Here is a 25590-nt window from a genome sequence, read left to right on the forward strand (position 1 = left end):
CTGCAGTGGCTGGTATATTGGGTCAAAGTTGATGTGCTTATTGATTGAATCTGTGGATGAGTGCCATGCCTCTAGGAATTCCCTGGCTGGAACATGACAAGCAACATGAGTTTGATTGGGACAACACTATTTGGACCCAATATACCGGCCACTGCAGCGGACAGCTGGAAGTGACAACCGGAAGCGGCAGATACAAATCACTAAATGCCGGAGGAAACATCACTGAAGCGCTTCACAGGAGGCTCCCAAGCACTGAGGATGTCACCTAGATAAGGGACGAAATGTCTGCAACACAAATTCCCAGCTCGGTCAACAGAACCGCAACGAGCACGCGAGCTACAAATCTTCTCCCAAACTTTGTTAGTTTTTAATTGATAGAGGGATTGAGTTTCAGAGCCCCAAGATCATGTTACAGCTGCAGCTGAGGTTTTGCGTACAGTTCTGGTTGCCACATTAAAAGGAAGGATGCGGAAGCACTGGAAAGGGTGCAGAGGAAATTTACCAGGATGTTGTCTGGTATGGAGGTACAGTCTTATAAGGAAAGGCCAAGGGACTGGAGGCTGTTTTCATTAGAGATAACAGTTGAGAGGTGACTTTAGAGACATACAAGATGATCTGAGAGGGTGGACAGTGAGAGCCTTTTTCCTTGGATAGTGATGGCTAGCAAGAGGCGCCATAAATTTAAATTTGAGTGATGCTAGACACAGGACAGCATGGTGGCTCAGTGGTTAGCACTGCTGCCTAAGTGCCAGGGATCCAGGTTCAATTCCAACATCAGGCAACTGTGTGGAGTTTGCACGTTCGCCCCATGTCAGGGTGGGTTTCCTCTGGATTGTGGGAGGAAACTGGAGCACCCAAAGATGTGCAGGTTAAGTGAATTGGCCATGCTAAATTGCCTATAGTGTTCAGGGATGTGTAGGTTAGATGCATTAGTAGGAGTAAATAGAGGGTAGGGGAATGAGTGGAGGTGGGTTACTCTTTGGAGGGTCAGTGTGGACTTGTTGGGCTGAAGGGTCTGTTTCCACACTAGGGATTCTATGATGACAGTTGTTAGAGGTAGGTTCTTTACTCAGTAGTAGGGATGTGGAACTACTGCCTGCAACAGTGGTAGACTCACCAACGTTAAGAGCATTTAAAATGGTCATTGGATAGACATGGATGAAAATGGAATAGTGTAGGTTAGATGGGCTTCAGATTGGTTTCACAGGTCAGTGCAACATCAAGGGCTGGTGGGCCTGCACTGCGCTATAATGTTCTGTGTCCTCTCCACGCGATAAAAAAAACTGTAAAAAGATTGGAATGAAAGTACAGGATCATGTGCAATCTAAATGGGAATGACCAGAACACACAGTTGTTACAAAACTGATTTTTTTTTTCAGACAGTTCAATAAAGGTCTTGCTGCACATCACTTACATAACCTAAAAAACTGGCTGGATCCAAATTAGAAATGAAAAATGTGACAGAGAAAGAAAGAGGATCAGCATCTGAGAAAGAGGAAAAAAAATCATTTCTGATTTCAATGGAGGATGCCACGTGGAAGACTAATGTCCAATCTTTTATCAGATGCTGATTAACCAGTGACTTTAAGTAAATTGTTGCTTTTCAATCAATATCAGCAACTCTCTTCTGTTGATCAGTATCTTGATCTTGCAGACTGCCTGTTCACTCTGTAGTCGTCAATTATTCTTGTCTTTTTCAAGATGCATTTTCATTGCTGAAATAAAGAAGATTAATTAGTATAAAAAGGGACCATTATACCGGTGAAAGTTAGGTAAGGAAAACAAAAGGTAGGGCACTGAATTTTTTGAATGCTAAAATAAAATACTTTTTCTGATTACTGATCACCAAACAAAATTTTTTTCCTGCTTTCCAATCTTGATATCACGTTAAAAATATTAGACTGAAGTTTAAGCACCAGTTGAAATTTGCTTCAAGTTGAAATGGAGGTATTAAAAATAGCCAAAACAATTTATGAAACAAAGAAATGCTACACTCTGAAGAAAACAAAACTATGTCAGGTAGAGAACACATAACAGGTTGTCCACATCCAGCAAAAACTTAAAACTTCCAAGAGGCAAAAGACCGACCTCAAGGCTCCTCCTTGATCATAAGCAATGGATTACTACTTGCCTTAGAATATAAAAAAAAAACTTTAAAGAGACCAGCTTAAAACATTACAAACAAGTAAAGCCTCAGAAAATTAAAACCCAGTCCATTTCTTAAAATCATTTAAAAGAGAGTAACACCTATTCAAAAGCTTTTTAATTTTCAAGTGCATTAAATTATACACAATTAATAAAAGAATACCAAAGGAAACCAAAACAAAAATGTGAATAGGTCTCTGTTCAAAACTAAGACCATGAGAATGATCTTTTAAAATTTTTGGCTGAAATCTGGTTGCAAATGTTCAGAGATCTCCTTGAACATGTGCAATTGACTGAAACTCACATTGGAGAGCTGAGTCATGATTTGACAGATGTATGGATATTAAAATAAAACTGCGCTGTACTGGCACTTGTAAGTCAATCACACCCAAAACTCCAAACTTTTCAGTTTTGATTTGTTTGCACTCAAAAATGTGTGTATCTAACACACAGGAAACACCAGGCTGTGGAGCTTCAATCAAAAATGAAAATAGACAAGTAAAATTAAAGACAGTATCAGATTAATGACCTGCAATGTCAATATTTACCACAATAAGCATAATTCAAAAGTTTTGTTTGGATGACTGGATTAGCATTAGCCTAAAGTGAGTGTTTGTATATTCTAGCAAGTAAAATGTAACAATAACACATTTGAACACAGATTGCAGGGGAGGTGGTGGTCAGGGAAGAATGGGGACGGAGAGGGATGGGATTTGATGCTTCTTTTTGAAAAAACCGTCAAATTAAATGCTCAGCTCAGATAGAATATTGGATTACCTGGTATACCAGGTTCAACTTACCCGTAAGGGTATGCTGTTATCAATCTACTGACAGCTCACTCTAAAGGCATTGAGCAGCAAAAAGGAAAAACAAAAAGTTACAGAACAGGATACATACACGTCCCATTTCTACCAAGAAGCTGATCAAGTATTGTACTAGCTCTACTGATTAATGACCTATACTATTTCAGCTGTTTTTCTTCATAAAAACGATGGAAAACATATTGCAAAGTAAGATGTTAGGGATACAAAAACTGGAATGCTGTTGCTCAAAATTATTTGTTTGCTTTTCTTTTTCCTAGATTTTCTGTTCATCCATGTGTAATTTGACATTTTATGGAGGGGGGTTGTGGTTAATAATTACTATCAGTTACTATTCTTTTAAATTTATAACAGATTATAGTAAAATCTAAAATTCAATTCCATGCTGCTCTAATTCTCATTTGTTGTGGATCCTGCCTACCACAGATATTAAACTGTATAATGAGTATGTGTCATATTTAAAGTTACACCAAAAAGGGTGTGTCAAGTCAAATGCAAAAATAGTGTCTGAAAATGTAGGAATAAAGCAGCTTTTAAAAAAACCAGAAACATATACACAAACACAAGACATAAAACTACACAAATTTGTTGTTAGGAACATGGATAAAGCCTCTCCTCTCAGATCAATTCTGCAGAAAATTGGGGAGTGAAGCTTAAGTAGGGTACTTAGAGGACAAAGTTAATAAGGTAAAGGCAAGTGAAGTTTGAAACCTGGTCATTTATGAATGAATTGGCTGTATAAGCCTCAATCAGCAGCACAGGTTGGAGCTCATTTTAAAAAAAAACAATTCAATTAAACATCAACTTATCAACAAAATTATAAAACATAATGCATCTTGTGTTAAAGGGCAACATCATTCATGAAAGAATTGGTTTCAAAGCAAGTCACCATATTTGCTGCAAATAAGTTAGTTGGTTGCCATGAAATTTTTACTAAGTACCATTTGAACAATGGGTATTTTGTGGTGAATACTTTAGACTTTGTCCACTGAGATATTAAGTGATTATCTTTAACTAATTGAGGCATCTTCAGATCAAGCAATCTAGTTTAAACATCCAATCATAACTACATTATTTGAAGAAATCTTGTGGTTCCAAAAGTCCTGGTAGTCTTTGATGCAAACAAACATCAATATCACATTTGATGCAATGTGCAGAAACCTGATCAGAATCCACTTAATTAAATATTTATACAACTTCATATTCTAAAGTTTAACATTCTACTTTTAGTACCTCACTGCAGTTTATTTTCACTTACAAATAAATTTATGCAGGTGAAATTCATCAAAAGTAGTAGTTGGCTAATCACATTTTCAGCAATACATTACAGAAAAGAGGATTTGGGATAGTGATGACAGTGTGGAGTGGATCACAGGGGTCAGGAAGTGTAAACATGAGCCTAGAAAAAGGAAGCTTGATATTACAGAATAAACAATGTCCCAGTAGAGAACCATCTAGGACATCAGCTCCAAACGTTTGGACACCAAGTGAAGCAACAATGCTTTGTATTTGGAAAAAAAAGACTTACCAATTTTCTTTCTTATTATTTTGAAAAGAAAGTTGGAATGAATGTGAAAATTTGCTGCCAAATAAGTATTTATAAAATTTATTACCAAGTCGCAGAATCGTTTGTGTCAATAATCAAGAACATTTCTCACCTAACTTTCATCAGAAGGTAATTGCCTCAGGTGATATTAGGTTCCTTTTAAAATGAAAAGATGGTGGCATTCCATTTATCTGTACATTGCAAAACACCATTGCTAATTAGCAATAGGTAGATTTGCACATTTTCCTACTTGTGCTGCATTCAGAATGCTAGTGCTGACTTGAGAACACGAGAAACTTTTGTTTAATAAAAACCGCTTTTTTGTATAACTAAAAAAAAAGCCACAGGAACAAAAACTGGATGCAGTGACTGGAAACCCAATTCTTTTAGCAAGCACCAACTGTATTTTTGTTAAAAACTAAAAAGTGTCATCTGACAGACAGAGCAATCATCTTATAAGAGAGTTGTTCTTTCTAAAAGCCAACTCTGCTGCCCCACTTGTATCTTTTTCATACTCTGGATGTTTGGCACTCAAGGTTAAAATGGACAAAAGGACAGAGATAGAAGCAAGACTCTTAGTGTATTAATTTAGTTTTCACTAAGTTATTACTATCGATCTTTCAATTATAAGAAAAATGCATTACTTCTAGATGAGCAACATATTACAAAGATTTATAAATTGTGATATAGCTGAAAATAGCATTTAAAGTGATCATAAAATGTAAGCTATAAAATACAGGGACGAGAGCTGATGGAAACTAACAAAAATTACAAAAAAAGGATAGCAGGTTGTCAGCTAAAGGGGAATTTGGATCATCATGACATTTGATGGAAAACCAAAAAGGAAGAGTAGGAGACTAGTCGTCATGTGTTTTTGTGATTAACTTTAGGATATTCAAATGAAATTCATCTTTGTTGTAGTAAGTATTGTTGAAGAATCAATTATTTGAATTTATATGCTAAGTAACAGTGCTGTGACCCAAAATGAGGAAAGTAATTGATCTTATTCTCTACCATCACAATTTTGACTTTCAGGATGCTATTTTGATCCTTAAAACTTTAAAAGTGGCAAGAGTCATGTTCTGTCAGACCATCTTAAATGAGGTATTGCAGAAGAGAAAAAACCTCAAACATATACCATATTTCTCAATAATGCTGGAGCAGATATAATCATTGTGATCCAATTAGAAAAAAAATGTCATGATAATTCAAGAAAGTATCACTGTCTGGTCTAACAGAAGCCTGGCCTGTTTTGTTACATACAGACACATTAGGTAATGGTTTAGGTCCTGCATCTGTCCTTACGAACTTCTTGCTGCTACATAATGTCTGTAAGACTAAAGCAAAAAACAAAATAAAGAAGATACAAAATTATAAAAAGCTGCCTGAATTAAATTTCAGATCACTGCATTTAGCACAGCAAATAAACATTCAAACATTGGATAAATACAAATTAACACTGCCCATGTTGAGTTATTGATTTTACCTGAAGTAAATTTCTGAAACCTATCTTGGTTTGGATTCTTGCCAAGCTTGGATGACTCAGGAGCTTTTTCAAAGTGGCAGGTGAATATAGATTCCCAATCCCATTTCAACTGGGAATACTTTAAGGGTGCTGGCTCGTCCCAGTCACAGACCCACACTAGAAAATCCTTACCTGGCCAACTCTGCAATAGACATGGGTTAAGGACAGCTTTTTATAATGTTTCTAGTATTGTGAAGTAGTCTCTATCAGGGAAACTTTTTTTTGAAATTTGCCTTTCAAAACCTCAGGCACAGCCCAGCATCCTTCCTCCTCCTCCCCCTGCCCCCCAAGCCCATTCAGTACAATAAACACCACAGTGACAGTATGATCTGTTAAACGTTTGGAAAAATCTGTTTTAAAAAACTAATTTTCACTACAGCTGAAAGCATAATTTAGCACAGTTACAGCTTCAACAGTTGAAAGGAAGCAACTGAACTGAAATTTATTAATCCTGTGTAAATAAACGCAGTCAAGCTGACAACAGAAATCAGCTGGAAATGCCATATTTAGAGGAAGATGTGTGGGGGGGGGGTGAAGGCAATAGGTTGGAGTGGAGGGTGGACTGGATAGGTGGGATGGAAGATTGACAGATAGGACAAGTCGGATCTAGGATAAAAGGTGGTGGTGGTGGTGGTTGGGGGTGGGGACAGTAATAGGGAATGAGGACATCTGTGAAATCTACATTGATCCCATGTGGTTGGAGGTCTTTGCGGAATACTTCAGAGAACATCTCCATGACGCACTCATCAAAACAAACCCACCATCCTCTAGCTGTACACTAATTTCCATCTGCCAAGGACATGCAGGTCTTGGGCCTTCTCCATTGCCAAACCCTTACCATCGGATACCTGGAGGAAGAACGCCTCATCTTTCGACTTGGGACCCTCCAACTACATGGAATCAATTAGTTACGTCATTGAAAATGAGAAGTGCATCTATGCGCACAGACAAGTTCTCAATAACTTTTAGAAGTTGTTTCAGTGTAGCTTTTACATGGAACTGGAAGCAATCTGTCCACCAACTGTCATAGAAACTTTCAGCCTATTACATATATGATAGTACTGTGCCTTTCAGATATGTTCTGACCGGTTTCTGTTGCAGAGAGATGGCAATGCAGTGGGGCTGGAACGGTTTCCAGAAAGTTGATCAAAAGATATATTCCAGAGAAAGACCTGGAGCTTGGTGTTGCAACAGTTCAACATTCATGTTGCCAGTAACGTCAGAGACAATTGTGTACACTGATCACAACTTTAAAAAGTTAAGGGGCTGAAATTTGTGGATAAAAATACCAGACCAATTAGATGCAGTTCATTGTTAGTGGTTACATTTAAAAATAACACGTGATGGGTCAAGAGAAAGTAATTGCTGATGCATTGTCACAAGTTTGACAAATGAAGGATGAGGTGTTAGGTGATGGAAGAAATGACTGGAATAGACTGAAATGTGTATTATTGAACGTGTCAAGAGAGTGAAGTGCTGGAAAAGCACAGCATTCCAGGCAGCTTCCGAGGAGCAGGAGATTCGAAGTTTTGGGCATAAGCCCTTCATCAGGAAGGGTGTCTTTCCCATCTATCCTCTTGGACCCATCACCTTCTCACCCACCTTCATCTACCTATTGCACCCTCAGCTACCTTGCCCCATCCCCATCCCTATCCCCAAGCCTCATTCCTGATGAAAGGAATATGCCTGAAATGTCAATTCTCCTGTTGCCTGACCGGCTGTGCTTTTCCAGCACTACACTCTCAACTCTGATCTCCAGCATGTGCAGTCCTCACTTTCTTCCTGTATTATTGAATGTACTAACTCTAAACATGTAAACAATCTATACAGAGAGTACTAATAGCATGAGACTAAAGCTCCGAAAGTGAAGTGATCTTTATATGTTGATGGTTCTTTATTAAAAAAATATAGGTGGTGTGACAGTACGGTCTTTAAAGAGAGAAGTGTTCTGTCCTATTGCATGAGCTTTGCCAGTGGTACTGAAATTTCTCCTTCAGACAAGCAGTTGGTTAACATCTCTGGAATTCTCACTAGCTGCTATTTTCTTAAAAAGACAATAGCAGCATGAACAGATGGGGTCAAGCCTCTCAACCCAGAAAGACTTCTAGATTTTATTACAGTTAGTGAGATGATTTCAGCTTGAAACCAGCAGCACACAGAGAGCTCTAGCTGTTTGAGAAAGAAGACAGCATGTGAGAATAAAATTATTTTGCTAAAAACCACCTTGTGTTTATGGGATGCTGCCTGTATTAGCATAGTTGGAGTGGTTAAATCATAATAGCTTACTTATTTCAATAAAGTTATGCCAGTTCTTCTTTTCATTTGCATTTTAACTGTGTTGCAAGATCAAAGCATGTTTTGCTTAAAGCCTTGTGGCAGATCAATCAAATTACATCTGGAACACAGCACCTTACAGTTGCTTTTAATAATATAATTTTAAAAAAAGTTATTTTCTAGGCTGTCTCCTTATTACCTTTTTGGATGTGCTGGCTTGGTGGTCTAGACCACTCCATAAATGTAAAGTGAAACTAGTTTATTTAAAAGTAAACTGATTAATTCTTTATTCTGCACACGCCCCGCCCCCCAGTTATTCTCCATTTAAAATTTGTCACTTTCATGTTTGTGTTTAGTCTAGTCAGAAGTTGTGCAATTACTAGAATGCATCCCAAACCCACAAGTTTATGGACCAAGCCAAATGGTTAACTTACAATAAACTATTAATATAATAATATTGATAATCAAAATGTTAAGTAGTAGTGGGGATGGAGGGAGAAGAATATTTGATGTCATCATCTGGTTTTGCAATATTTGAGCCATTTTAAATACTTATGATATGCAAACCCAGTTTTGAGTGATCGCAGCATTTAAAAAAGATTTTGAACCATACCACAGACTCAATTTGATGCCAATCAGATTACTAATTTTCTTCCTAATGGTTTTAAAAAGCATTAATCCTTTAAAATCTAGAAATAAACAAAGATAATCTTTTATGCAATTCAACACAAACCAGAGATACTACAAAAATATAAACTAGCATCACATTCAGATATAAACAGACTTCCTTATTTTACAGAAAATTTGTTTCAGCAAACTTCAACTCCAATGCATGCTATCAACACGACAATAATGATTCAATGGCAAAATACATCATCAAATATAGCACTTCTTACAGACTAGCAATTCATTTGAATTGAATTAGCCAATCTTGGCCTAGACAGACATGGTTGGGAGCATTAAATGGTCTCAAATGACTTCCTAGTGCTTTTTAAAAGGAGTAATGGGTTAGGAACAGAATCAAATAGGATATTTTTGTGTAATATAGCAAAATAAAATCTTATTTTGAGTCAATTATAGTACAGGGTACTGCTGGTTGAATAGTATACCAACTGAACAATTAGGGTCAGAGCCATCAAGGCAGCATTTGACAAGTGTCTGAGCAAAGCTGGGATCCATACAAAGAGGACGAATGTCCACTGGTTGGAGTTGGACTTAGCAGAGATGGTGGAGTTATTGAAGGTCATACATATCAATCCCAGGACATCTCTGAATGTGGTAGTGTTATCGACCAACCATTCTCTGCTGATTCATCAATAACCTTTCCTCAGTCACACAATTAGAACTGAGAATGTTCACTGACAATTGCACAAAGTTCAGTATCATTCATGACTCAGATACTGCAGCACTGTGTCCACATATGAGCAAGACCTGGGGGAAGGTCCAGGCTTGGACTGAAATTGCAAGTGACATTCACATCATACATACAGGGACCATTACAAAACAATAATCCAACCATTCCCCATTGACATTCAAATGGAGTTACTGTCCCTGAATCCCCCACTAACATCCTTGAGATTACTAACAACCAGAAACTAAACCAAACCAGCTACGTAAATGTGGTGCACCAACAGCAGTTCAGAGGCAGAGATATCTACAGAAAATAACATCCTAACCTCTCCAAAGTCTTTGAACCATCTACAATCTGCAGATGAGGAGTGTGATGGGATATTCTCCACTGGTCTAAATGAACGCAACTCCAGCAACACTCAAGAAGCATAACACCATCCAGAACAAAGTTGTCTTGAGCAGCACCCCATCCAGTACTTTCAAAAGTTCACTCCCTCTACCCTTGACTCAATGGTGAAATGCATCACCAAGTGTAGTACTGCTTCTTATACAAAAGATGTTATGGCAAGTCACCTATGCTCCTTTGGCAGCACCTTCCAAACATGTAATCTCCACCACCAAGAACAAGGGAAGCAGATAGATGGGAACACCATCATCTGCAAGTTCCCTTGATTAATCATGTGTAACTAATATATTGGCACACTCAAATTAACATGCCCAATTATGTACTTACATGTACATTCAGACATTTGACAAAGGTACATGTGAAATGTTATTGTACAAAGTAGGAGCCAATGTTGCAAGGATAACATAAGAGAAAAGATTAGCCAGCTGACAAAACAGTATGCATGTGTGCATCTTTTTCAGATTGGCAGTAGGGTTCTGATGATTTGCAGCGATGAGGCAAGATAAATATTAACTCTAACAGTGTCAGAGTTCTACAACACAGAAACAGATCCTTTGGTCCAACTCTATATCCTAAAATAGTCCAGTCCCACTTGCCAGCATTTGGCTATTATTCCTCTAAACCCTTCCTATTCATATACCCACCTGCCTTTTCAATGCTGTTAGTTGTACCAGCCTCCACCGCTTCCTCTGGCAGCTCATTACATACACACACCACCCTCTGCGTGAAAAGGTTACCCCTTAGGTCCATTTAAATATTTCCCTTCTCATCTGAAACCTATGCCCTCTGGTTTTGGACTCCTCTAACTTGGCAAAGAAACCTTGGCTATTCACCTTATTCATGCCGTTCATGATTTTACAAACCTTATGAAGAGGTCATCTCAGCCTACAAAGGGAAAATAATTCCAGACTATTCAGCCTATTTATAGCTCAAACCCTCCAACCCCAGCAATATTCCTGTAAATCTTTTCTGCACTCTTTCAAATTTTAAGATCTTTTCTATAGCAGGGAGACCAGAAATGAACACAGTATTCCAAAAAGGGTCTAACAAATATCCTGTACAGCTGCAACATGACATCCCAACTCCTGTACTCAAGGCACTGGTCAATAAAAGGCAACTGTACCAAATGCCTTCTTTACTACCCTGTCTGTCTAGCTTTGACTCCACTTTCAAGGTGGTATGAACCAGAAACATAGATTACATAGCACTGAAGAATTTAAACGAAATTTACTTTAGCTCTCAACATTTACAAATGCACATTGCACTCATGGGAACTCAGGTCTCTGCTCAAGTTCAGCAATTTCAATGTACTGTAGCACACTTCCCTCAACACATCGTGCTGCAAGAGGACTTAGTCAAATGGAGACAGATCTTCAGACCATTCATCTCTCACTATAGATTATGTGAAGACATAATATTCATATCCCTTAAAAGGTGTACTGCATGTTTATTGTGGGGCACTGACATGTTTTTCACATTTGACAAAAATTACTGAGAAGAGGGGGATCAAAAGCTTGGTGGTTAAATTTAGAGGTGACACAAACGTAAGCTGGAAATATTGGAGACTATGACAAGGATGCAGAGGAATCTACATTTGGTCAAGGGAAAAAAAAATGAAGTTTGACAAATGCAGTACTGTGTATTAAAATGAGGTTGTTCACTTTGGCAGGAAGCATTTAAAAAAAGGTTTAATCTAAATGGAGAATGACTGCATTATTCTGAGATACGAGCAATTTAGACGTTTCAAATAAACTTTGAAAATATTCCAGGAGGCACTGGCAGTTTGTGAAATTATCAAAAAAAACTTTATTGATATCTGGGAATGAAGGCCACGCACAGCATAAAGAATTCATCACAATCATAGCAAAGCTGATTTAGTAAAAGGTCCTTACTTAAGTTGGGACAACTTCAGTTCTACTCTTTTTCCTTTGACCAACTGTCCACTTTATCTGTCCTGGAACACAGTAGAGTATCATTACACTAGGGCTCCATTCTCCAGTTATATTCTACTCACCCTCCCTTGTCAGGTTTTCTGCTGCATCCAGAGCTTTCCCACTGAGGTTACTGACAACACTATCCACAGTGGCATGATGTTTGAGGAATAGAGGACGGATAATTCGATTATAGATCATTCGAGAACCATTCCATGCGACTGGTGCCATGCACCACAACAGAAAAACACACTGATGAAACAAAAATAAAAAAAATTCCCAAAATATTAGCCACCAGATAGCATAGTCTACAAAATAAATTCTTTACAGCATGCAAAACAGTGATTTCCATAAAACGTGGATATTTGGAATTAGTGCCAAAAAGCTTAGATTGCTATTGCACGATAAACCTGGTGAAAATGGTTAATATACTTTAAAACTTGGCAGCAAATAAGAGGTCATCTGATCTGTTACTTACCTTTCCAACATAATAAAAAGGGAACCAATAAAGGAAGATGTCTGAGAAAAATTCAGCAATGCTAAATAATCCATAAACTACCCAGTAGGTCAACCATTTTGTGTCATCCTCTTTATCTGTACTCTCAATAGCTTTGATCCTGGAAGAAAGAAAAAAACTTTTAAAAACTGCCTTTGAAGAAAGGTTCAAATCAATACAATACCAAGCCATTTAAAAGTTGACATGCAGTTCTGTACTCTTGAAATGCAAGTGTCATAAATGGTAAAACTAAGTGTCATATCAGTTACCATAGTGTCTGTCAGCAGAGAAAAAAAGTGATTAAATAGAAATGCAGGTTTTAAACAGAGCTTGGAAATTTAGTTTAACTAGTTAATGTAGAGGAGAATATGAACTAAAATAAGAAAAAAAATGAGTTTTACAAACACTGTATTAAGGTCTAGTTGGCCTCAAAAGTTTAGAAATTTAAATTTACCATATATACAACTATAAAAGGCAAATTGTTTTGCTTTTTAAAAAAATTTATGGGTCGACTATTACATGGCCACTACTTTTGAGGGGCTGAATTTCATGCTACAGTCCAAAATACAATTTCATTAGCAGAAGCCCAACTGATCTCTAAATGAGTGAATAAAACAAAGCACAAACGGATTACAGTAATTACTGGTTGAGGACAATAGAAACAAAAATGATCACTTGTAGTCTCTGATTACAAACTGATAAGATATTACATTTCCATAGGTCAACAGGCAGTTTTTGTGCAATTTTAGTTCTGCCGAAGCACTAAGTTGTCACCTGACTCTGGCCTGATGCATTTTAAACTTTTGTGCCATATTGGTGTGAATTGAATATGAGTATACATTGGGGCATGGAAAAAAAATTTCATCATAACATTTTTTTTTAAAAATAGGATAATACCTTCACTCAAATGTTCATCTGTGAAGAACAAGCATTGACTTTTACATGAGGTATCTGGAAAATTCCAGATATCCTGGTCAAAAACAGGGGGTCAACTTTTACATGAGATCAGCTTTTACTCTAGAATATATGTTACATCCAACTTTTCTTAAATTTCTCGCACCTTTATCCATTACTATACAAGCAACTGTCTCCTTAAAAATCATAAAATAAAAGTAGTCGCACAACCCTAATTTGTAATATTGAAAGGCTGCATCATTGATCTCAAAGAATGCAAGCATTGCGCAGAGGCTGAGGTATAGGCAGGTGGTTGTCACATTTAAAAGAATTTTGTTTTAAAAGCATTAGACAAGCTTTTTTCCCCCCCTCTACTGAAGTAGAATGGAGTACTACTTTACAGTTCAGCCCAAGTATTTCAATTCCACCCATCAATAAGCATAAACTGAGATACTTCATCACAAAAGCTTTTCATTATAAAAATAATAAGATGTTAATCCTAGATAGATGAGAAACTTGCCATAAAACTGGGTATTCCATTAATGGCAGATTCAAAAAAGATTTGTAATCCTTTTTCCATTTGACCAATGGGCAGTATTTGCCCAATGTTAAAGGACTTTAATTGCAGCTTGCCAAATGGTTGTCTTGAACAAATTAATCAAATCTTTGAAAGCCACCTTTGGAGAGAAGGTACTTCTGTTACACAAAATAAAACACAATCCTGCAACTATAAATCGGATTAGAAAAAAAACAGACCAATTATACAAGGGAATCTAAATTTCATTTGTCAGTGATACACCTTTTGTCTGTAATTTTCATGCTTTTATTGAAAATTCAAAGTACCAATGTAAGCATTTTAAAAACAAGGAAGCTGGCAATAGTATTTTGATAAAAATCAGACTCCAATTACTGATGAATTTTGTCAATTCTGACCTCCTCGTTGCCACTTTAGAAACAGCATCAAGGTTGCTCTGGATAAACAGGAACAAATGAACAATGCAAGTAGTGTTTTAGCCTGTAGGGCTGCTAAACAAGAGGGTTGGAATGTTGATGCGAGATCATATAAAACAATAGCACCACAGATATAAACCAAAATGATTTTTAAAATCTCAATAAATTTCATGAAGTGTTTGTGGACTAGAATGGTGAGTTTAGAGTTTACATATTGCTGAGCAATTCAGTTGATGCTAATTTTCTTTCAAGAACTCTAGCAGAGTATAAATTAAACATCAGTGCATCATGAGCAATGGAACGTAGACATAAGGCAGAGTGAAATAATTACATACCCCAAAGCAAACGGAGAATAAAATGGTAGGAAGAATGAATTTGGCTCACTGAACAGTCTGGAGCAGATGCCCACAGCTAGTCACTGCTATGTCCACAGAAGAAAGGATAGGAAAAATTACATACAAAAATAACCATTTCAGTTAAAGAAAGGAAGATGGTGCAATTTGTGAATTTTGAAGGCACTTTGTCATCCACAGAAACCCAAATAAAATAGCTTCCAGCATGTATTTTCTTTTAAGATATCATTGAGAAATCAATTAGATATAAATTAGGCATCAGGATTACATTTTAAAATGATTCAATATCTGACCATAAGTTTGGTTCACATAAGTGATATTTAACGCGTTGATGTATAAACTTGAGAGAGTGGACAGCAATAAAAAAATCCTTCAACTCAGCTTTAGGAAATAAGTTTTGACACCTCCCATTTTGGTGCAGAGCATTTTAGTCAGGATCAGGCTTTTATCATCATTACTGAACTTTGTAACTTCACAAAATTCTCTTTGAGCAAAAGGACCATGTTTTGCATTGCGGGCCAGAGCCACTTTTTCTATTTGCAATGCAAAGTGTTTGACAACATGCTTTTCTTTACCGGAGGTAATAATTAGTGCTTTTGTAGCTTACAAACATAATAAGCAATGCTTTTAAATAGCAGCAACATTTAAGGACAAAGACAGAAAGTGGAGTTGGAAATTAATAGGAAAAATGGAAGGAAAGCTGTTGATTTAGATGAAGTCAAAACAATGACATTTTTACAGAACTTGAAGATCATACTTACGAAAAGTAAGCTGGGTATGCAAAACCAATCAAATTGCACAATAGGGATGCTCCATAGCCAAACACAAGATAGAGACCAAGGAAGGTTATTGAACCTGGAAGAAAGTAACAAAATGAGCTCACGACTACTGAAAGCTTTTAATTATGCTTGCCTTGTGCACAACAATAGTTTTAAGAGGACAAAAGGTTACATTCTCACCCAGTGCTAAATCAAAGAACAAAATGTATCGTTATAGAAAAGATCTGTTGAAAAGATTTCAAAAATAAAACAAAAAAGTACTGTTTTCTTGAAAGCCAGATTTTAGTTTCACACATTCTAATAATTCAGTTAGTCCCAATTTATTTCACTTATTTAGGCTATTATAGCATTCATACACTGTCAGTAATGAGAACTGTGCGCTCTTCCAATATCTGGTCACAAGCATATACATTCATTGTAAATTTTACTATTCATGGTATGCAGCTGCTGTGTCTAGGAGTATTTTTAAATAAAAAAAAGCTTCTCAGACAGTGATTTCATTAGAACAGAAATTTGAAGATCCTCTCTGACCACATTGTCAGGGGTCAGAGTTTGAAAATAGGGAAGTTGCGCGAGAACTGTATAACGTGTTAGTAGGTCTGCTCTGGAGTACTGTGGGCAGTTTTTGTCCCCATATTTTAAAGTAAAAATATACTGGCATGGGACGCAGTTAAAAAGAAAAAGAGATTCATTAGGCCTGTTTCAAGAAAGAAGCTGACTTGTCAAGAATGGCTGGGCACTTATTGAAATGTATATGATTCTCACTTATTCTATAACCCTAACTATTCACTACTCTCTGGATAAAGAATGTTTAAAGTGCCATCACAGTGACCTACTGAATATTTCACACTTTCTGACAGACTGGATGTTCACTTGGTAGGAAATCTCAAAAACAAAAGGGACATATTTTGACAGTAAGAGGGCACTCATTTAAACTGGGATAAGAGAGACTTTCTTCTTCCAGAAAAAAAAACTCAGTTATGGAGGTTAGATCATTGAAGTTATTTAAGGAGGACATAGAAAGGTCTTTGGAACATTGAGGTTGAAAGCTATAAGCTGGCACAAAAGAGTAGAAGCTTTGGGCAGATCAGCCATGATCTTGTTGAAAATGGTGGAGCAAATTTGAGGGGCCAAATATTGTTACAAAGTGAAGGATAAGTGATGCCACTAATTTTCCCAGAGCTCGTCAACTAGTTTTCTTTTTGGATTCGACTGCATTTAAAATAGTGTTCTTGTGGCACATTGACTGCCCCTATTCCTGGGCCTGAAGGTCCAGGGTTCAAGTATCACCTGGCTTAGAAGTGCAGCATAACATAATCAACCATCAGAATCTATTAGGATTTGATTTTTATTGTCATGTGTACAACAATGAATGTATATGGTTGTGACCAGATGTTGGAAGAGCACACAGTTCTCATTACTGACAAAAGCACAAGAGTTTTGTGAAAAGTTTATAATGTCACCACAAAAGGAGCCATCTCAGGTACAAGTACCTACATACAGGTATAAGAATGTAAAGGTAAATCAGATTGTAGCTAGCCAACACATTAATCCAATACAAAGAGCTAAGTGCTACTATCAGTCTCACAATATTTAGGCCCTACAGCAATATAGTACAGAAGAGGCCCTTCAGGCATCAAGACTGCACCAAAGTTTAACAGTTAAAATTTAAATAGCTGAATTAGTTTGTTTCTGGAAAGTTACTTTTATTCTGCTCAAATTGGAATACAGAATGTTTACTTGAATGAACACCTAGCAAAAAAAAAAGTGTTAACCAAGCAAGCAAAATATCTGCATCCTTGAAGCTTTGGTAAAGCCAAACTGACAGGTTGTTCTTGATTAACCTGACAATAGATTTATACAAACAGAAAAAGCATGAAATAGTCAGCAGGTCACTATAATGGATAAAGAATTTTTAGGGGAACAGTTAAGGTTATAGAATAAGAGGTTACTTATTTAAAACAGAGATGCAAATAAATTTCTGAGAGAGTACTGAACAACTGGAATTCTCCAATCCAGGGAGCTGTTAGATCTTTGAAAGTGATTTGCAGCATTTCATGGTTACCTGACATTTGTGTTTCACAGCCAATTAATTACTTTTTAAAAGAGCAGTCAGTCATAAATGTAGGAAATGCAGCAGCTAATTAATGCAAAGGGTACCTCAAACAATGTAGCAAAGCCAGATGATCTGTTTTGATGTTAACTGTGGGATAAATAAATATTGGTCAAGACTTCATGGACTATTCTCCTGTTCTTCATCAAATAAGTGACATGGGATTTGTCAGATCAACCAAGGCAGCAGATCACACTCTTGTCTCACACATGAAAAAAAAGTACACTTTTGGACTACGCAGAATTCTTAAGTATTGCACTGGCTTGTTAGTTCAAATACTGGAGTGGGGGTTGGACCTGGAAACTTTTGACTAAAAAAAGTGCTACAATTATGTTGCAACACGCTGGAGCAGGAAAGGAAATCATGGTTCCCAGAGCTATTCCTGATCCAAGCCACCAACTCCATCCCTTAACCTGAGCACAGCAGTCCCCAGCCCCAGGTCCTGTCTATTGGGCTCTGATATATAGCTCTGACAATGGACTAGTGTGTCAAAATTGATTTTTCACAGTAGCACCTTACACCTCCTCTCCCACGCTAAAGTGCAAGACTCACTGTGAAAGTGATGGCAGCCAAGACACTCAGCTTGAACAGGATGGGCATTAACGAGTAGACATCATTCTTTTTCACTCCCTTTGTTTTGGGTGACAATACTCCACAGCATATTGCCAATATGCACAAGCGTGGCAAAAGCACACAGGTGTTTTATCCTAGAATTTAAGTTACTGGATTTCCTTCATGATCCCAGATTAGAATTTTATTTTTGTAATTTGAGCTACATATTGAGCAAGTGAAATAAAATCAGAGTTGTACAGCACAGAAACAGGTCTCCTCAGTCCAACTCATCCATGCTGACCAAATATCCTAAAATAATCTAGTCCCACTTGCCAACACTTGGACCATATCCCTCTCAACCCTTCCTCATCATATACCCATCCAGATGCCTTTTAAATGCTGCAATTGTACCAGCCTCCACCACTTCCTCGGGCAGCTCATTCCATACATGCTCCACCCTCTGCGTGAAAACATTGCCCCTTCACATCTTTCCCCTCTTATCCTAAAGATGCCCTCCAGTTCTGGACTCCCCTACTCCTGGAAAAAGACCTTGATTATTCACCCTTTCCATGCCCCTCATCATTTTAGGAACTTCTATGAAAGGTCACCTCTCAGCCTCGGAGGCTCCAGGGAAAGTAGCCCCAATGTATTCAGCCTCTCCCTTACAGCTCCAACCCTGGCAACATCCTTTTAAGTCTTTTCTGAACTCTTTCAAGAGTTACAGCATCCTTTTTATAGCAGTGAGACCAGCTTTGCACAGCGTTCCAATAGTGGTCTAACCAATGTCCTTTATAACCACAACATAACCTCCCAACTATACTCAATGCACTGACTAATACACCTTCTTCACTAGCCTGTGACTCCACTTTCAAGGCACTCCAAGGTCTCTATTCAACAGCACTCCCCAGGCCGTTAAGTGTACAAGTCCTGCCCCGATTTGCCTTTCCAAAATGCCATATCTAAATTGAACTCCATCTGCCACTCCTTGACCCATTTGATTAAAGATCATGTAGTGCTGAGGTAATCTTCTTCACTGTTCACTATACCTCCAATTTTGGTGTCATCTGCAAACTTACCTCCAAATTCCTTCTCCTACCCTGGAACACATCAAGATATGGAAACCTATGTATGGATTAAATATTGATATAAAATGCAAGAAATTGCTGGCACCAAAATGGCCATATGAAGAGCTGCTTTAATATATGCAGGATCAATACCTTGCAGACACTGAGATCAAAGTTTAAACTGCCCTGGCTACAGGCTGTTTTCAATTGACCTCAGTGATATAATCACAGACAATTTATCCAGATGGGCAAACAAAAGGCAATTGTTCCTTGTGAAGCATTAATTTTGCTATAAAAATGGATAAAATGAAGTTAGTACAGAATTAACAGTTGCAATGGAGCTACACCTTGGAAACATTATGGAAATATTGCTTATTTGAATTTCTTTTCCTTGTTATTTGCCAAATGCAATTGCCTTTGGGCACTAGAAATCAAATAGCACAAGGTTTGTTATAATGCAAGTTTTAAACAGAAGTAGTTGGTTTGGTAAGACCTTCAGCAATACAACACAAGCACACTACAATATTTTTATTGGTAACTCTTACAAAGATTAAGTTAAAAAGACAGGAATTTAGTATCGAGGTCGACTGGCAATACAAGTTACAATTTATGAACTTGCATTACATTTTGCTCTTCTTAGTTACATGCTATGTACATGTGATAAGTTAAAATGCTCAAAGGAATGTTTTCAGCACAGTTGCTATTCTGTTCATTTGTTTTGATGAATGGTCACTGAACTTAAAACACTAACTCTTCTCTGTTACCAGGCCTTGTGTTGTATTTTGCCAGCACATAGTTCCTGTTTCAGATTTCCAGCATCTTCAATAATTGTGTTTTTGTCAGCTGTTCAGTTCAATGACAGCAAGTAGCTGAACCATTATCCAAACTGGGAGGATCCAGTAATGGATTGTGGTTCTTTCCAGAGTTAAATTGTACAAAGTTGTATATGATGTGTAAGGGAATTACCACATTAATGCTTTTGTCACCAAGGTAAGATTTTCTTTCATGTGGAAAATCGGATCTGAACCGTTGCCGCACCTGAAATGTTGACTGACTGCTCTCCACAGGTGCTACCAGGCTTGAGCTTTTCCAGCACTCTGTCCCTGTTTCTGCTTACAAGCATTCACAGTTCTTTCATCTTTTTTGTTCAATATTCTGGTAAATCTCTTCTACACCTTCCCTAATGATATCATATTTCACCTATAATGTGGATTCCAGAACTACACACTATACTCTAGCTGTGGTCTAATCAACTTTTTAAAATACAGTTAGAGCCAAATATCCATATGCCTTCTTAACCACTTTATGTACTTGCACTGCAACCTGAAGGGACTGGTGAACACCCACATCAAAGTCCTCTGGTCCTCAGCAATTCCTCAGGTTGTTACATTCTTCATGGTTGGTGAAAAACCCTTGCCTGCTTTTTCCTGCCCAAGTCTAAAGATATTTGGAAATGCAAAGATATTTCCACCATGTGCAAATAAACAATTTCACAAACAAACAAATTAATAAAGTTCCTGTACACATACTGAAAACGTAGTGTCAAACAAAAAAAAAAGCACATTTGTTGATGTCTAAAACATGTGAATACACTGTTTTGCAAGTATAAAAGAGGATTCTTACTTTCAACAAATGTCTTTTGGTATCAGAGATATAAAGCTCATACTTCAGAACTCAAATTGAAATTTTTCAGATTGACAAGAAAACAATATAAATCAGGAAATAAGTTTTAAAAAGGAGCATCTTGAAGGTGCAGATAGATCTAGAAAGGCATGGGATCTGAACAGAATTTTGGAAGCAACGAAATACTTAGGAAACATCTTGTCTTTAAAATCTTTTGCATATAGCAGGGAAACTTGGATGTTGGATCAGAACTAAATGTGGCCTCAAAACATTATATTATGCATAATAATGCAGTACAGAAAAGGAACAGGTCATTGACCCATCTGGTTCACAGTGCTTGTACATATCTGCCGCCTCCTTCAGTTTTTTTTAAATTTAGTTCTAATAGCATAAGCTCTTTAGCATGTAGGTCCATCTAGTTTCTTTTTCAAATGCATCAGTTATTGTTTACCTCAAAATTTCCTGCACTATTACATTCCAATTTCTGAACACTGTCTATAAAAGAATTCTAAAATAAACTTATGATGATTCTTTGCATCAAAACCTTTACTAGGTCACCTCTCAGCTTTCTCCTTTCTAGAGGAAAAAGAAGCCCCTCGCATTCAATCTTTCCCAGATACACTGAATTCTGTATTCTGGCATTGTTGCTTTACCTTTTCAAAAAAGGAAGTGTCATTAGTGTTTTAATTTATTGTTTTACATGTGCTTTACTGGCAAAAGTCAAAGTCTGTTGCCTATCCCCAAGTGCCTTTGAACTGAATGGCTTTTTGGGTTATTCCAAAGTCAACCACTTTCCTGTCACATGAGTTACACATGCACAAATGTGGTCAATGAATGAAGCCACTTTTTTTTTAAAAAAGAGAACAGTCAACAATCGATGGCAGCATTATTAAGACTAGTTTTCAATTCCAGCTTTTACTAATTGAATTTGAATTGAACCTGTGTTGCACCAGAGGATTAGCCTGAATTTGGATTAATAGTCCAGGAACATTCCCAGTACATCACATATCCCCCAGCATTCTAGTCTGCATAATACATGCCCTACTACTTCAAAATAATCTTTCAGATAACGAAGTTCTGAAATTTCCTATATGTGCCACAATTAAGCAAAAGTTGTTTCAATTGTGGTTCCCACTTACTAAAGTAAAGTTTCCAACCAATTTTAAACAGGTTTTAAAAAAAAAAATCAATTCAGTCAGTATACGCATAGAATAACCTTTAAGTCTTTCAATTTGAAGTTGTCCTTTGACACAAATCACATGCCGTTCAGCTCCAAGACCACGCACAAACAATGCAATTTAAGTCATTACAGCTCAGTTTTGCAAACAAAACTGCTTGACAAACACCTATAGGGGAAAACACGTATTTAAGTGACCCCTGCAATTTCCACTCTGTCGGTTTCACCGAGTTGTATCCAATATCTTCTAACTTTGCCAAAAAGCAACTACAACTTTTATCAACATGCAACAGATGGGTGACGCGAGGGGTCACTGGACCCGAAACGTTAAACCGGATTTCTCTCCACAGAGTTTTTCCAGCAATTTGTTTTTATTTCTGGATAACCAGCGTCCAAGCTTTTTTTTTAAAAAAAGCTAAATTGCGATACAAGCCAACACATCTTGACATTCAACAATGCAATGCAATGGCTGCTAGCAAGCTTGTACATTTTACCTGTGGCTAGATTGTATTTACGCACTCCAGTCTTCTCCTCAATTTTCCCCAATATGTTGGTGATGAAATTCTTTTCGTTCAGGAAATTCTCAAAACGTTCTCGCAAAGACGGCATTTTGTAACGAATATTAACAAAAATAACAGAACACAACTACTGAGCACCAACACGTTCCGTTTATTGTAGATCTCCTACTAATCTTGCAATCTGCTGACTCTCAAACCTTTCTTCCAATCCGCTTAATGACTACGTGATGCGTTTGTTAGAACTACGTTTCCGGCATAATTCTGTGATTGACACACCAGTTGCCCAATTGAAACTACTGTTGATATTCCACGTCTTCTTCAACTCTCTCTGTTACTTCATCAAAACACTTAGTCTAATTAGTTGGACATAATTTGCCCTTCATAATTCCATGCTGGATTTCCTTAATCAACTTGCATTTCTCTGGGACACTGTTAATTGGATTCTGCATTATTGATTTTTTTTCTCTCACCAGTAACCTTAAACCGAATGATCAATAGTTGCTATCTTATTCTTATGCGCATTCTTAAACAAGGAAGTAACATTTGCAATTCTGCACTGTGTAAAATTTATGGAGACTCAAGTTGAGCACATGAGAGAATAAGGTATCCGGGCATATGGAATTTTATGAAGAACAGTAGAGGTGGTTTGTGTAGAGTGTAAAATCTGGAATGGACAAGTTGGGCCAAATGGTATAATTGTGTGTAGTAAATATAATCGTTTATTTAGAAATGCAAATGATTAGAAAATCAGGATTACCAGTGTTTGTAGGCAACGTAGTAGGTAGCTATTTTGGTAAAAGTATTGAGTTCTTTATGACAGAAAGCCAAAACTGATCCACTACCCATATATCTCTCCACAAAAGATAACACCAAAATTGGAGATGTAGTGGACAGCGAAGAAGGTTACCTCACAGTATAACAGCATCTTGATCAGATGGGCCAATGGGACAAAGAGTGGCAGATAGAGTTTAATTTAGATGAATGTGAGGTGCTGCATTTTTGGAAAGACAAATCAGGGCAGAACTTGTACACTTATGGATAAGGTCCTGGGGAGTGTTGCTGAAAGTAACCTTGGAGTGCAGGTTCACAGTTCCTTGAAAGTGGATCTCAGGTATGTAGGATAGTGAAGAAGGTGTTTGTTTTCCTTCATTGGTCAGAGCATTGAATATCGCAGTTAGAAGATCATGTTGTGGTTGTACAGAACATTTGTTTGGCCACTTTTGGAATATTGTGTGCAATTCTGGTCTCCCTACCATAGGAAGGAATGTTGTGAAACTCGAAAGGGTTCAGAAAACATTTACAAGGCTGTTGCTAGCTTTGGGGAGGGAGTGTTGAGCTATAGAAAGAGGCTGAATACTCTGTGGTTGTTTCTCTTGGAGCATCGGAGGCTGAGGGATGACCTTTTCGAAAGGTTTATAAAATCATGAGGGGTATGGATAAGATAAATGGACAAGGTCTTGTCCCTGGCGGGGTTGGGGGGGGGGGGAGTCCACAACTAGGAGGCATAGGTTTAGGGTGAGGGGAAAACGTAACAGACAACTTTTTCACACCAAGGGTGGTGCATGTATGGAATGAGCTACCGGAGGAAGTGGTGGACACTGGTACAATTATAACATTTAAAAGGCATTTGGATGGGTATATGAATAGAATTGGTATAAAGGGACATGTGTCAAGTGCTGGCAAATGGGACTAGATTAATTTAGGATATCTGGTCAGCATGGACGAGTTGGACCAAAGAGTCTGTTTCTGTGCTTACATCTCTATGGCTCTATGTCTTGCTTGTGTTTCCAATATTTCCTGTTTTTGGTTTAGAATTAAAATATTTGCTTTTTCTCTTTTTATTGTGTAATTTTCAAATATTCAAGAAATTTTCTGAGCGTTGTAGCTTATTCTTAAGAGTTGAAATGAGTTGAATAATTTATAAAGAGAAGATTGTCTAAGATCTTTGAAAGCAATTATCCAAATTACTGTTCTTTTCTGATCATAATTATAATTAAATATTTCCCTCATTCATTACTGCTGACAAAAATGCAAATAGATAGAATCAGCAAATGCCAGAAAGACATTTAACATCTAAAAAGAAATAATATGTCAGTACATTTATGTATTTCCTGCATTTAATGGAAACAAGTTGGGTTTAGAAAAATAGAGTACAAAACATAGAACACTAAATTGCTGTTTCAAAATAAATAATACATTTCTTGGTTTGTCTTAATATGACCAAAATATTTATGACTAAAATATCTGCAAAATCTAAAACGGATTTGGGCAAAAACCAATTGAACATGTCAACGTTGTTATTCGATGCACTTTTCTCTTTTCACCATCGTTTACAATGACTTCTGTGCAGAAATAACTAAAGTGAGAGCCACAACCAGGATATAAAACGAGCACATGGTTACAATTTGAAGTAAAAATTTAATAAGAAAACAATACAAATTCAAGCAAGGTAAAATCTGTAAAATTTAAACTGCTGCAATTTCAATAAAGCATGAATCTAATTTGTACTTAACAATTAAATATTTGGCGATTTCCTTATATGTGGTATAGTAACAGAAACCAACATTTAATTCTTGGTAATTTATTAGGAAAAGTTACATTTACCTCAGTCTATTTTAATTGTCCTTGTTGAGGATTGTTTGATTTAAAATATTACTGTTTTAGAATACTGCATTAGAATTTGTCATAGCTTTAAAATATGAGCAGTTTTCAGAACTGATTGATTGACATAGGCTGGCCTAAAGCCTCTCTAGTGATATGCAATTTCTTAATAATTATTCTTTCTCAGTTATTTAGTTATAAAGTATCAATAAGGCAAGGCAATACCTCAAAGAAGTGCTGTGTGACAACATTAATGCAGTGTGGTGACTGTTTGCATTCTAATGAGTCCCTTCTTTGGATAGGATCAAGGAAAACCCTAAGGCTTTCTATAGGTATATCAGGTATAAAGGAATGACGAGCCTAAGATTAGGACCAATCAAGGGTAGTAGTTGGAAGTTGTGCGTGGAGTCAGAGGAGGGAGGGCAAGCACTAAATGAATATTTTTCAGTCATATTCGCACGAGTAAAAGGC

General features: G+C 37.1%; 1 protein-coding gene across 1 annotated transcript; it reads right to left on the minus strand.

Moving 5' to 3' along the window:
• Positions 1-254: 254 nt before the first annotated feature.
• reep6 (receptor accessory protein 6) lies at positions 255-22724 on the minus strand. Its single transcript, XM_060846101.1, has 5 exons — positions 22495-22724; positions 15454-15547; positions 12477-12615; positions 12082-12250; positions 255-1715 (listed from the first exon to the last, which is right to left on the minus strand). Exons 1-5 carry the CDS (start codon positions 22607-22609, stop codon positions 1678-1680), a joined length of 555 nt encoding a protein of 184 aa, XP_060702084.1. The 5' UTR covers positions 22610-22724; the 3' UTR covers positions 255-1677.
• Positions 22725-25590: the final 2866 nt, after the last annotated feature.

Source organism: Hemiscyllium ocellatum, chromosome 28, assembly GCF_020745735.1.
Source record: "Hemiscyllium ocellatum isolate sHemOce1 chromosome 28, sHemOce1.pat.X.cur, whole genome shotgun sequence".
NCBI lineage: Eukaryota > Metazoa > Chordata > Chondrichthyes > Orectolobiformes > Hemiscylliidae > Hemiscyllium > Hemiscyllium ocellatum.

Coding starts and splice junctions, on each gene's coding strand:
- reep6 (XM_060846101.1), bottom strand. CDS start 22,609: ATGCCGTCTTTGCGAGAACGTTTTGAGAATTTCCTGAACGAAAAGAAT. Junction 12,251..12,476: donor CTTTTTATTATGTTGGAAAG/GTAAGTAACAGA, acceptor TTGTTTCATCAG/TGTGTTTTTCTGTTGTGGTG. Junction 1,716..12,081: donor AGAAAACCTGACAAGGGAGG/GTGAGTAGAATA, acceptor TCTTTATTTCAG/CAATGAAAATGCATCTTGAA.